Source organism: Penicillium verhagenii (genome assembly GCF_028828195.1).
Source record: "Penicillium verhagenii strain IBT 33310 chromosome Unknown utg000008l_segment0_segment0, whole genome shotgun sequence".
Taxonomy (NCBI): Eukaryota; Fungi; Ascomycota; class Eurotiomycetes; order Eurotiales; family Aspergillaceae; genus Penicillium; species Penicillium verhagenii.
Genome location: NW_026643172.1, coordinates 1,500,647 through 1,514,436, shown reverse-complemented (window position 1 = coordinate 1,514,436; position 13,790 = coordinate 1,500,647). Strand labels below are relative to the sequence as shown.

The following is a 13,790-nucleotide window of genomic DNA, read 5'->3' as shown; positions in this document are numbered from 1 at the left end:
TCGAGTGAGTCGGTACAGTGGTCGAGCAAGCTTGCTGTAATCCTTGATGAACCGTCGGTAGAAGTTGCAGAAACCCAAGAATGATTGCACACCGCGAACGGTTGCAGGTTCTGCCCACTTCACCAACACAGAGATCTTCCCAGGATCGACTTTGACACCGTCAACTCCAACAACATATCCCAGGAACTTGGTCTCTGCGGTCGAGAATTCGCATTTGTGAATCGCAGCTTGAAGACCTGCTTTGCGTAGCCTTTCCAGTACGTTCCTGGGGCACCAGTAAGGCCTGAACCCATCCTCAAATAACAGAACTGTCCGAGAACTGAAATAAATGCCGCCTTGAAAGCATCTGCATTCGCAAGCGCGACTGCCCAATATCCATTCCCAGCATCGCATTTGAAGATGACTGTAGGTAAGAATCAAGAAGTCAAGAATGATTCATTGGTTTGCAGACTACCATAAATGTCAAATTGAAACACGAAGAATTGAATGTGGAATTATGACTTTCATAACCTTAGAACATCATGATTGATTTGCAATAGGACATTTTGATCATAGCACTCTCCCTTGGCACTGAAAAGCCTCATAGTATCATCTGCATCTTAGCACCACGCGGGAATATCCCATATATTTGGTGAAGACGCAAATCAAATTTGTGTCGGTAAGTGAAAGCATGCGATTGGTTTGTTTCTGGAGAAAATGGCATACATGCCGCACGGGGAAGCACGAAGGGTCGATTGGCAGAGTAACGTTCAAAAGCTCATCATGAATTTGTATGCACTAGGTCCTCCTGGAGAGGCGCCTGGAGAGGCAGCTTGGGAGACAGGACATGAAGTTTCCGTGGTCTCATATCCCCGGTTTCCGAGCGCCACGCAGCCATAGTGTGCGCAGGGATCTGACCAAATTTCGAATTTCGAAAGGCAGTGGACAGGTGGCCATTTTTCGTGTCAGTTTACCCTTGGTATATTGCCCTTCAGTCTCCGGGAATAGCAAATGAATAAGCCAGCTCTTCCAAGCCGGAAATTCATGCCCAAAAGAAAGAAGGCGTACGCCCTGAATCCGTCGTATTTTTCAGGCGACATAGACAGGTACAGGTACAGGTACAGGTATTTCCTAGACTGATCATATCTGTATCCCTTGGACCACGAGGACCCGGGAGGCCCTAAGTAGTGTATCCCAAGCCCTCGTGTGGTACGTGAGTCGAGAGAGAGCCCATTATTTTCATGCTAATGCTCTTCAATTTTCCAACCATAATGATGACCTCGGCAACTCCAATCAGAGCACCGATCTTAGTTTCTCCAAATCGCATGTATGACCAGTTTTCGAAGTGGCGCTTCGGGTCTCGAGGTGCTCCAGTTGCTTGTTCGCAGGATAGAGCTCTAGAGCCAAATGTGCTGCCTGGTTCTCAACAGTGACGAGTTCGGCTTCCATTTTTGATGGCGTCGAGTGATCGGTCGGGGTTTGTGTTTTTGGGTCGAATGAGGGCCCCAATATGAAGCCCCGGAGCCACACAGGTATAGTGGTATTTGCTGACGGAAGAAGCTTTGGTGACAAAGATGAAATAGGGCGAGCTTTCGTACGGCAAGCTATGTCTCGAGCCCTGACTTGAGCACCAACCGGTAGGCCATTGAAAGCAGAGTCTTTTCCGAAGTCAGTGACCCGACGAGGACACCTAAACACCCAATCACCCAGCCACCGGACGCCCACCATTACTCAGAGTCGCTGAACTCTATCAACCAGCCCTCGCTGGACTCGTTTGCAGCCACTGGTTGGGCTGTGGGGAGCAGGGGGCTGGCAGGAGTAAAGTCGACGTTTTCTGGACGTCCAGCGCATGAGTTGGCACTTGGGAAGGGAGCACGCCGATTCACACCCTTGTCTTTGAAGTATTAGTAACAATTTTCAGGTAGAATGTGAGAGGAATGACTAGTTACCGCCCGGTGGAGCTGAGGCCTCGGCGTGAGGGGAGGGATCGGCAGCGCTTGCGCTGGCACAAGGCCGATTTGCAACTATTCAGTCCTTATCAGCGTGATTGTTCATGAATTTCTTCTATGCAGGGAAAACCAAAGCACTTACCCACGGGAGGGCGCGCCTCGCTGCTAACTGGGAGCTTTATCTTGTTACCCCCTCCATGTCCTCGATTCCCTCTAGCACGTCCGCGACGAGACCGCCGGGCCTTATTTGAGCCGGATGCCTTCTTTTCGGCATTTAATCCGGGTTCTGTCTTCGCAGCACTTTCATTTTTATCCTCCTATGTTTTGTGAGAGTAAATATTTTGATCAAGGAATGTGCAGTATTAGATAGTACTTACGGTTTCAACTAGGGACAGGACAACAGTCAGGAGATCCCGTACTACCTTTTGTGATTTTTACTGGTAAAAGAAGATATTAGTAGTGTGAAGACATGTGGGTTCTGTATGATAGAGCCAAGCACGTACCGGCGTCAATGAAACGATTACGTCTGCGGCAATTGCAGCAGGCTTCTTGAGCGGTGGAGACATTATGCCCACAGTAATGTGTTTTGAAGGTTGCGACATCTCTGAAATATGGTGAAGGCATCGGAACTTGAAGATATATGAGATCTGCCCCAAGTAGGTGTGGGCATAGGTAGGAAGGACAGTAGAGCAGCAACCTTCAAGAACACGAGAAGGTGTTGACAATGATGCAGTGCTTCAGTGTCCTTGGGAAAACCCAAGAATAGAAAAGCAATAGAGCAACTTTTTTCAAAACAATGAATGAGATGTTGTCAAAAGTGCAGTGCTTAGTGTCCTTGAAAATTCGTTAAAAGTCAAGAATAAAGAGGAAGAAGAGTTTGAAAAGATGGAAGTCGAGTATTTATTGTCACGAGAAATTGACTGGGCGAGAAGTTGCGTTGCGCGTTCATCCACTGTTGAGATCGATCGAATGCTGTTTTCACTTATCCCCCTACCTACTCGTCAGTTTGAGCCTAATGAAAGCCCAGATCTTTCTTTACTCGATAGATTACGGCTCACTGAAGTGTCGTGGGGGTTATACTTGATTTATTCACACCGTCTCCATTCGATTTTGACATGTATATCTGTATAAATTAAAAACACATACATGGAGTACTAGACTCAAATTAAATAGATTGGCTATCATTCGAGCAAGGTGCAAGTATATGGTATTAGAATAAAGGTGGGAAAGGGAGAGGTAAATTCCCAACAGAAAAGCATCTTATAGTCAGGTCACTACCAGTTCCCAAGGACTAACAGGAGAACTCGGAGTATCTGACTCCAGTTGATAGTTACTGGATTTTTCTCACTTAATACTATCTATTAAACATTTGAATGACAATGAACTTTTCAACTTTCTAGTAGTGGATGTTTTGAATGCCCCCGGCAGCTGAGCCAAGAGTAGTATGAATCAGCCACCCAAATGATTGATAAGACATGAAAGATGATAGATTGTGGAGATTGAAGTCCCGCAAATCTTCATTTCGTTCCTTTGCAAGCTGTAATCTGTCCAGCTGATTTTTCCGACCACCCAGCCGATGCAAGCTCTCTGCTGATGCTTTGAATTGTCACATGCTTCTATATTTCATACTTTCTAGTGTCTTTATAGCAAGGATAGTCTAAAAGAGATTAGCGCACCGCTGGCATTGCCGAATAGGGGTCGCAATTGCGTGTACCATTGATTCAAATTCTTTAAAAATGACTGTTATTCATAGACACTACTAGTATGTGTGGCCACACCTCATGTTTGGTTGGACCACTGAAATCTGAGGCACTGCACATACTACTATCCATGGATCAGTCCATGGGTATTTATACACAAGGCTTTGTGCAAGCTTGAGGTATCTAGACAACAGAAGACTACCTACCACTTGCACGTAGGCAACATTACATTGTGGTTACCAGCACTGAGTCTAAGCCTGCAAATGTGTACCACATGCAGTATTGTCACCTGAGAATTAAGGATGGAAGCACTATATACATGAAGAGTACCTTCTAACGTTCTTATTAGTATCTATTTACTTATCTGCATGCAAAGAGGCTTGGCTTGAACAGGGGTTAAAAGGAATAATTGGTCTAGACTATTCAAGTCCGGAACTGATAGATATTTAAGCTCTACACAGTACTTGACGATCGGTTTTAGTCTCCAAATGCTGAGCCTAGAACCTCCTAGGCTTCAGGGGCTAAATCCCAGTAGTCACGTCGTCAAATCAAGGGACACACGGCTGGAGCATTCACCATGGCGGCGTTAATCGCAACCAATCCGCTGAGAGCGAATTTTGAATTCCAGCCATTTCAAAGCTTGGCACCCCTGGCGTGATGCCGAGCAATATAATCTGAACGAACAAAACGTTGAGGTGGCGGTCTACGACGAGGGTCTCATAGAGCCGTTAACCCCGATGCTCCGATCCGAGAAATCTGCGTGGGAAGTATAAATAGGAGCTGGTGCCACGAGGAGAGTGAAGATTCTCATTGCTTCGGTTCAAATGTTTTCTGTTGAAATTTGGAGACAGATGAATAAAGTGAATGCTGAGCTTTCTTTCCAGTATATAGCTGGTATGGGCGGCTTCATAGCTTTCATTGTGTTTTGACTTTTGACTTTTGACTTTTGACTATAGCCATGACCTTGTCGAGGTGCTTGTGAGTTTACTGATATCTTCGCCGAGTCACTGGGGATAATGCAGGAGAAAGAGAAAAAATGGGAAATGGCACACAGTGGAAGATGGGGGGAAGCAAGCGAAGGGAATTCACATATGGGGACCGGGTGAGAAATTTCCCAGTGAAAAGAAAACGGGAAAACCAGAGGGGGAAAGCGGCTTGAGAAAGGAAAGGTGGGAAAAAAATGAAAGTATCATTTGACAGGAAAATCAGCGGGGACATTGACATCCACCGGAGATCGCGATATCCATATTTGAGCAGGATTGCATGCAGCGGAAGAGGATGAGCAGGTTCCCCGGTTGTCCCTCGGTAGTCCGAGTTCCGTACAAAGTCGAAGGGACTTGGACCTTTGGCTCCAGAGAACAAATGTGCAGTGGACAAGTGTTCAATGGATTTTGGAAGATACGGTGTAGGAGAAAAGAAGGGAAAGAGAAAGTAGCAAACCAAACAATTGGAAAAGAAAAATGCCTCAGGTATGCAAAATGGCGCATAGTGAAGATTTGACGTGGAGATCAGCAAATTACATGGCTGGTTTTGCGGGCCTTTGGATTCTCACTTTTGACGCGTTTTGATTGGGGATTTGCACTTGGAGCTTAATTTTCCTTAAATTTGCCTAAATCATTTTTTATTTGATTTTTACTTGTTTTTTTTTTGCTGGTTTTGCCCTTTTTTTTCCTTCTTTTTTTTTCCGTGTGTCGTGCGTTATCTAGGGCTGCGGTCCAGTTGGTTATCAGTGCTGGGGCCATTTTGTGGTCTGTGTGGTTTTTTTTTCTTCTATAGTCTATCGGTTTTTATAATTCTTGTTTTTTCCCTTCTTATTAGGTGATTGTTTCCAAGTCTCGGACAATTGCGTATAATTTCATGTGCAATATGACATCGTTGTGAAACTAAAAAATCCAAGTGAAATGCTAAAATTCCATGAATCTCGAGGCTACTGCGCCTGTTGAGAAATTCCAAACTCCAGAAATCGAAAAAGTCCAAACTTCAATGCAACGCCACTTAGCCGAATGGCATGCACAGCCACCTCCAGTTATAATCTGAGCTGGATGTGGTCTGTGTAGCTAAGGTGGAGATAGTTATAGTTTGCTGCACGATTTTACCAGCCCCATTTGTAGAACCATGACCTGATTCGGCCGTTTCGTGTCCCAAAAGAAAATTGAAACGAGGGCATCGGTGCTTGTCTACTAGTAGTGTATTGGGGAATTGGAGTTTCAAAGGTACCGTGACGACAGTTTTCCTCTCTCTTGATTTGTCTGACCTTTTTCTGGATTTTTATTTTATTCTATATTTTTTTTTTCTAATTTTCTCTAATTTTCTGGGTCCTCCCCGGGACCTAAGCAATGCCGTGAAAACGGGATATGTATGAGGCATTTGTATTAAGATCTAACACCGATCTGGCCGCATCAGAACGGTTCAGAACAAATGGGGCTACCACTGTTAATAAGGAGGGAAATGGAAATTCTGATAGTAATGGAAATTGGAATTGAAATTTTCGGGATTTCCCGATTACCTGCAATTTTCCATGTTTTATCACCCATTTGGCATATGCTTCTCTGTTTCTCTGTTTCTCTGTTTCTGTTCCAGGCAACCACAAGAAATCCCTCACGCTTTAATGGAACTTGAATTCTTCCCGCTCTAGATCCTGTTCCCTATATGATTACTACTAGTAATACTTCCCTTGTTAAGCCCCACTGAAAAAAAAAAAGTACACAATCCCAGCATTTTGAAACTTTCAACTTTTTGCACTGGCCCAAGCTCCTGAAAAACAGTATCCCATGTAACAAAAACAATGAAAAAAAAGTAAAAAAAAAGTAAAAAAAATAGCAGATCGTATGGAACCCTCCGAAATGCACGTGCAGTTCCACAGTTGATGTGGCTGTTTGTAGATGAGATTCCACGAAGTCCTATACTTGAGGGCTGATATACATGGAAAAGCTCTCCGGGTGGTATGTCATAGCTCCAATGTGGCCCCTCAGTCCTACCGTAAGAGAGAAAAATACAAAAAAAGGAAAAAAAAAAGAAATAAAAAGAAAATTACACGAGACCTAGGAACGGATCAATGGTGCCAAAAAAAATTGATTTAAATTTTATAACAGATCATTGAAGAAAAAAGGTATATAAGCTTACCCAACCTACAACTCGTCCATTCATTTCATCTTACGAAGGGATGCTTATCGACGGTCAAAAGTGGGCGTGTGAAGCTTGCATACGAGGTCACCGTGTGTCAAGCTGCAAACATCATGGTATATACACACTCCTTCCCTATTCAATGTTGTTGGATGATACTTCCCTTTTTTCTTCCCCCTATACAAATTCCCATGTTTTTTTTCCTCTCCTACATGTATTCATGTCTCTCCCCCAAAAAACACACACGTCCAGATATAAACGACTCATACACTAACATACAAATCAATCTTTCCCCCCCCTCAGATCGACCGTTGATCCGCATAAAGCGCAAAGGTCGCCCCTTCGCAACCTGCTCCATCTGCAACTCAACCCCATGCAAATCCCCAACAGACCACGCGCGCCAGAAGCGCGAGTCAGAACTCAAACATCCAAAAGTAACGCAAACACACACACGCTCAATCACAACACCGGATTGGCTCATCTTCGTCTTTGCTTCTCAAGTGAAGTGAAGATCTGGCAGACGGCGTGTCGCTGATCGCTTTTTTCTTGGTTTCATTTTAGAAAGCTTCCCACGCTAGACTTTATCCCCGGCATCACAATCCGCACGGGTTCCTGCCCATTGCCCCGAGACCGATCTCCGGGGCTACGAAACGGGACTCGGGGAGGGTCGAGAGATCTGGTTCGCAGTCTACTACCTCGGCGGATGATTCGACAAATTCTCATTCCAATTCAAATCCAAATTCAAATATGAATACCGAGAGACGAAATACTGGCGTTACGGATCCCGGCGAAACTTATGCGGTGGGATATTGGTCCGGCTCGGAGGAGGGAGCCTCTGGGAATGAGTCATCTGGTCGAACAAGGTCTGGTGCTGGTCTTGTTGCTGCTGGGAGTACTGCTGCTACCAGTCAGAGTGATAGGCCTGCTCAGAACCTTTCAAGTCCGGTTTCCAGAACGGGAACAACAACGTCTGTGATGGATCCCTCTGTGATAGGGAACACCATCTTTGATCCCATGTATTCCCTGCTTCCTCCTTCGTCTGTTGCACTGACGCAATCCGGTTCCTCGTTGGTCAGTCCGCTCGATGGGGCTAATCCCTTTGATTTCCCCTTGGATCCTTCATTGGCTGCTGGTGGTACACTGGGGTGCTTGGAGGATATGGATTTGGATATCACAGAGGGACTGGAGGAGGTCTTTCATGTGGAGGATTGGTCACGGTATATGTGGTCGCCGGAGACTGGGTTTGAACATTTGGATATGGGGTACCCCCCAATGACGCGATGACAATCAAGTTTTCCCGGTAGGGAGCTCTCGGTAATGTCATGATGATTATGAATGATGCAGTCAGTTGCAGGACGCCTGATTAAGGGGTTGGTTGTCTTGGATATAGAAAGTTTGGAGACCGTTTTGGGAGGATTGTTTAGGTCTAGGAATGAACACGAACAGAATCAACCTGTACAATACTGTCAGGTTTTGTCATGCTGAGAGATACCAATAAACATGTTATGAAGAATGCTATAGACTTGAATGCAACATGGGGAAAGTAGCCCCCCAACGCTCCTTGCTGATGCAAATCGGTGCTGAGTGTCACTGAGAGCGCCTTGAAACGGGACACAGGACGCAAAACGCAAAAGAAGATGAACAAGAAAAAGAGGAAAAGAGGGAAGAAAAGAAAAAAAGAAAAAAGAAGGGGAAACACACACACACACACACACACACACACACATAATGCAGCACGAAAAGAATCCACCATACGGTCCTCTCTCACTGTACAGAAGGCTATATCTACATTGGTATCTACTACGCCTCCTGAATGTAATTTGCTGGTACACTCTTTGTGACTCCACCACGCTCCACATCTGCCCAGCCATCGCCAGTGTCCTTAGTGATCAGAACAAATCGATCGCCCTCAGTCATGTTCCACTCCATATCGCTGCGGGCCTCGTAGTCGTACAACGCCTCCACATACTGAAGTTTCTTAGCTCCTCTGCGTGGCGCCACTGCCGGACCCACCCGTTTAGGAGCTGCTAGTGAAGCGGAGGAGTTCGAATAGACAGACCCCGGTCGTTCGGGCAAGCTCGGGCTAGCCGAGGGAGGCTGTACCGCATCGACATATGACGCGGGAACAAGTCCATCTTGACCGCCAATGCTCACACGTAGCCATCCCGATCCATCTTCATGACACACGTCAGTTAGCTATTTTAATCCAAATTATCACATCTCCAAGCAGAACTTACCATCAGCCTCCACAATTATCACATTATCTCCATCATGAACCGTCACCTCGTCGGGACCCGTGGCTTCGTAGGAATACAGCATCTTGCCTCTTGGCTTGGATGCTGCGTTGGGCTCTGGGGGTGGCGCGGGCGTATATGCCATAGGAGGTGGAGCCATGACCCGATGTTTTCTTCCGGCATTTGGCTTCGTCTCAGCAACAGGCGGCGGAGCTTCATCAGTCGGGTCTTCAGGCGTGGGTTGGATGGCCACATTAGATATCGAACGAGCTCCACTAGCCGCATAACCTGAGCTTAGAGAGTTCATAGTATTCTGGCGAGTAAGAGGTGGCGCAGTGGCTGAGGCTGCAGAGGATTCGAGATCAACACTAGGCCCTGCACCCGCTTGTTCTTGTCGAGCAACCTTCAGTTTTTTCTTCTCATCCTTTGATTGTTCACCCGGACACTCCGGTGGCACCTTCATCTGGCACTTGCTGTGGCATGTATATCCACAGTCCTGGCAGTCGAAGCCCTTGGCGGACAAACCCCAGATGCGATCACCACAATAATCACAGTTAGTGGGGATTTTGAATGTTTGCGATCGGAAGTTGTGGTTCTGTGCTCCCACGGACAAGTCTCCCACCACCGCGATGATTGTGGCTGTTTCCACCTCGGCTGTCAGCCATTTACGGTCCACCTCATGCAAGCTTTCCTGCCAATGGAAGATGCTCCGAACAATGTCAATCTCGTTTCGGTTGTCTTTGCCTTGTCGAATGTTATCTCTGATCTTTTTGCTGCTCTCAACCTCCCGCTTCTTTCTGTCCGACTCCACACGTAGCTCACGCACTTGCGCTTTGCTTTGACCAAGCAGATTACGGAGAAATACTTTGGCAGCATCGTCAGTAATGATGGATGCATCATCGGACCAAACAGGACTCGGCTCGAAACCCATATTGGCCGGTTCTTGGGCCTGGATTGCGTTATGTTGGAGAAACATCATCGAGTCTAGCCGAGGGTCGTTGCGGGGAATTTCAGTTAGAAGATTGGAGGCATTATTTACGCTGTTGGTAAAAGATTGCTTTTCCAGTTGTGTAGCAAGAGTCCAGAGTGCATTCAATTTTATCACTCGCGTCTCGTTGAGATCTTGTAGACCCTGGTTCATTGTTAGTATTTGCGATCAAGACATGTACTCCAGTAGGATGCGACTTACATCTATGACCTCCGGAACATATTCGTGGAAGAACTTCTCCTTCGCCTTATTCGTCACATTGATACTGAGTAGATACAAGTTCTGGCTTTTGTCAGCTAAATAAAGACTGCGGCTTATGTGTTCTGGAACATACCTTGTAATTGTTCATTTCCAATAATTGTTGCTGGAATGCGCTCTGCGCCTTGGTCTTGGAATGATCGAATGAAGAGTCCATCTTCTTGCGCCGCGACTCAACCTCCTGGCAAGCTCCGTCATATTTGCCCTTGGCCTTCTTCAGTTCGCCATACGATGCATCTCGCTCCTTTTCGAGCTTGCCGTGGTAATCCGAATGGCATTTACGAATTTCCTCATATTGCACAGCCGTTTGCTTCAGTGGTTCAGCGATGTGAGTGAGTAGCTCTGTACCAAACTTGTCGCGCTCCGCCGCATGTGCTTCGACCGTTGCCAATTGGGTGGACCAAGTTGTTAGGGAGGCGCTCTCGAGGGAGCCCGGGGTCATAGTCGGCGTATCGCCGACACTCAATGGGCTGATCTTCTTCGCTTTTCGGTCCTGGTATTTCTTGCACAGGGCCGAAAGTCGCGCTGCATATTCCTTTTCAATAGCACTGCGTTCGCGGTAGAATTGTTGAATTTCCTCCAGCCATGTTATGCCATTCGATACCTGTGCAACGTGGTTGCATTAGCTCCGTCCCGGAAACGTGGTTATACGACGCGCGCTGCGTTGCGGGGAAGACGACTGATCGGAGAGACATACCCAAGCGTTGACTGGTTTGAATGAGTCCTATCACGAGAAAAGTATTAGTTATCAGAAAACCAACTGCCGCTTGGAGCCCATACCTTTAATTCCGCCCCAAACTGGGGAGCCACGTCTGCTGCCGCCATGGCTGCCTCAAGACCGAAAGGAAATCACACATACACTGGGAAAACAGACCCAAGTGTGCAGAGTTTGAATTGGCCGGGGGTATTGACTGTCGTCACAGCTATAAAATATACGAAAGAATCAAGGCGCAGAGAAAGTGAAAGCCAATGAGGCAGCAAGGACGATGATCTTAGAAGGCGGGGAGCAGCATCTCCGGTGCCTGTGACGATACGGTATCGTTATCGGAGATTTGGGGCGGGCAGTACAAGGGTAATACCTTCAAGTTTCTCCTTTCGGACTAGTGCCGCTTTGTTCCGTCATTTCTGAAGTCACCTATTCTTTTGTTCCTCCTGCGCGTTTCTCACTTCTACCATTATTTTTCTCCCCTCTCTCCAATTCACCGAAGCTGGGTTTAATTGCGAGCTGCCAGTGCTCCTCCTTTATCCCCTACCAATTACGCTCTCTGTGGACCCGCTTTATCCCTTCAATTTTTCGGTACCCCGCGACGCCGTCGCCCCTCCAACTTGATCGAAAAGAATATCGCGTCGCAAGCCAAAATTTCATGATGTCGGAAGCCCCTGACGCTACCTCTCAGACCGGAGGCCCTCTCGCCGATCGCATCTCCAAGCCCGATGCTCCTACCACCGGTACGAGAAAAATGAACACCTTGACCCAAATCTGCTACACCGCATCATAGAAGCATGGGTTTACATTGAATGATATAACTAATTGGTCATTTTTTTGGATCGAATGTTATAGACTCCGTTGCCGCATCCAACGATGGTGCAGGTCAAGATGCCATAGGCTCCGAGCTCCAGGAACCAGACTACACTGTTGAGGTCAAGCTAAGCGACTTGCAAGCGGATCCGAACAATCCCTTGTTCTCCGTTAAAACTTTCAATGATCTTGGCCTGTGAGTTTTCCTGCAGACCTATTGTTTCATTGAAGCTAACAAATATACTAGTGATGATCGAATCCTCAAGGGACTTTCAAGCATGAACTTCCGTCAGCCATCCAAAGTTCAGGAACGCGCCCTTCCCCTCCTGATGAGCAACCCGCCCAAGAACCTCGTTGGTCAATCCCAGTCCGGTACTGGCAAGACTGCTGCCTTTGTCCTGAACATTTTGAGCCGTCTCGAACTTGACACCGAGGCTGCGCAAACTACCCCGCAAGCTCTCATCTTGGCTCCCACACGTGAGTTGGCACGACAGATCGTTGGTGTTATTCAAGTCATGGGTCAGTTCCTTGACGGAATGATCATTGGTACTGCCGTCCCTGCCGATACCGCCACTCGTGCCGAAGCTATGACTGCCTCTGTCGTGGTCGGTACCCCAGGCACCGTCCAAGACATGATTAAGAAGCGCCGTTTGAACCCCAGCCAGCTTAAGGTTCTGGTTCTCGACGAGGCCGATAACATGCTGGACCTGCAGGGCATGGGTGATCAGTGTAGTCGTGTCAAGGCGTAAGTCTCCTAGGGTTTCCAGCATCCACCCCGGCCCCGTACGTTGCTTACACAATGTTTAGCATGCTTCCCAAGTCCATCCAAGTTGTTCTCTTTTCGGCTACTTTCCCAGCTCATGTATACCGCTATGCAACCAAGTTTGCCCCGGAAGCCAACGAGATTACCTTGAAGCACGACGAATTGACTGTTGATGGAATCAAGCAACTTTACATGGACTGCAGCAACGAAGAAGAGAAATACAGCAACCTTGTGCAGCTTTACGGCCTGCTGACTGTTGGATCATCCATTATCTTCGTTCGCGTAAGTACTTGCTACCTTTTCTCCCATTAATTCCGCTAACAAACATCCAATAGACTCGACGATCTGCTGAGGAGATTGAGAGGCGCATGGTTGCTGAGGGACACACTGTTGCCTCCCTGACCGGTGGAATTGAGGGCTCCCAGCGTGATGCGGTCATTGACGCGTTCCGCAGTGGAAAGGCGAAGGTTCTCATCACTACCAACGTTCTTGCCCGTGGAATTGATGTTTCCACTGTGTCTCTCGTCGTCAATTATGATATTCCCGAGGCCTACCACGCTGGAACGCGCACCAGAGAGCCTGAATACCAGACTTACCTTCACCGTATCGGTCGGACTGGACGATTTGGTCGTATCGGTGTTGCCATCTCATTTGTGGCCAACCGGGAGGAGTGGGAGATGCTTCGTATGATCCAAGAGCACTTTGGCTGCACCATTGACCGAATCGACACCTCTGACTGGGACGAGGTCGAGGAGATGATCAAGAAGACAATCAAAAACTCCCGCGCCCAAGCCAAGTTTGTCACCGGACAATAGTCGCCTCATGAAATTTAACGATCCGAATGGATGCTTGAATGTTCAATTCGAAATCAAATAACATTTTACGAACGAATTAAGTCATTGTGGCAGTCATTAGCGGAAATTATGCAAATGTATCTTAATACCAGCCAATGTTTTTTAGTTCCTCCTTTAAACTTTGGAAGCTGAGAAGCTTTTTCAGGGTTCTTGCTTCAAAGTGAAACCTTCATCATATAACATCTTATTTAAATTAACTACTTTTGATGTTCAAATGACTTAATCCCCTACGTAGTACTAGGTAGAGCACTACCTTCAAATGTTGGGTAGATATGAAATCAATCAATTTCAATGTTATCTACTGATTGATAGTATGTAGTATACATATAACTGAGTACAGTATATGCCTTGATAGTACTAGTCGACTGGTAAATCCAGATGTCCATGCCCAGGTAGATAGGTCCACTATCAATTTAATGTTTA

The 13,790-nt window shown here is 46.7% G+C and overlaps 4 protein-coding genes across 4 annotated transcripts; 2 read left to right on the top strand and 2 right to left on the bottom strand.

The window, feature by feature from the left end:
* Positions 1-1,706: 1,706 nt before the first annotated feature.
* On the bottom strand, positions 1,707-2,530 carry N7466_008540 (uncharacterized protein; the record flags this gene model as incomplete). Its single annotated transcript, XM_057167929.1, has 4 exons — positions 1,707-1,873; positions 1,929-2,003; positions 2,071-2,245; positions 2,432-2,530. 4 exons carry the CDS (start codon positions 2,528-2,530, stop codon positions 1,707-1,709), a joined length of 516 nt encoding a protein of 171 aa, XP_057018560.1.
* A 4,261-nt stretch (positions 2,531-6,791) lies between these two features.
* N7466_008539 (uncharacterized protein) lies at positions 6,792-8,035 on the top strand (the record flags this gene model as incomplete). The annotated part of the gene is made up of 3 exons (XM_057167928.1): positions 6,792-6,867; positions 7,055-7,185; positions 7,313-8,035. The coding sequence occupies 3 exons, from the start codon at positions 6,792-6,794 to the stop codon at positions 8,033-8,035; spliced, it is 930 nt and encodes a 309-aa protein (XP_057018559.1).
* Positions 8,036-8,551: 516 nt separating this feature from the next.
* Positions 8,552-11,056, bottom strand: N7466_008538 (putative actin polymerization protein Bzz1; the record flags this gene model as incomplete). The annotated part of the gene is made up of 6 exons (XM_057167927.1): positions 8,552-8,925; positions 8,989-10,117; positions 10,175-10,255; positions 10,308-10,835; positions 10,929-10,955; positions 11,012-11,056. The coding sequence occupies 6 exons, from the start codon at positions 11,054-11,056 to the stop codon at positions 8,552-8,554; spliced, it is 2,184 nt and encodes a 727-aa protein (XP_057018558.1).
* A 542-nt stretch (positions 11,057-11,598) lies between these two features.
* On the top strand, positions 11,599-13,328 carry dbp5 (ATP-dependent RNA helicase DBP5; the record flags this gene model as incomplete). Its single annotated transcript, XM_057167926.1, has 5 exons — positions 11,599-11,680; positions 11,793-11,946; positions 11,998-12,495; positions 12,558-12,795; positions 12,849-13,328. 5 exons carry the CDS (start codon positions 11,599-11,601, stop codon positions 13,326-13,328), a joined length of 1,452 nt encoding a protein of 483 aa, XP_057018557.1.
* Between the last annotated feature and the right edge of the window lie 462 nt (positions 13,329-13,790).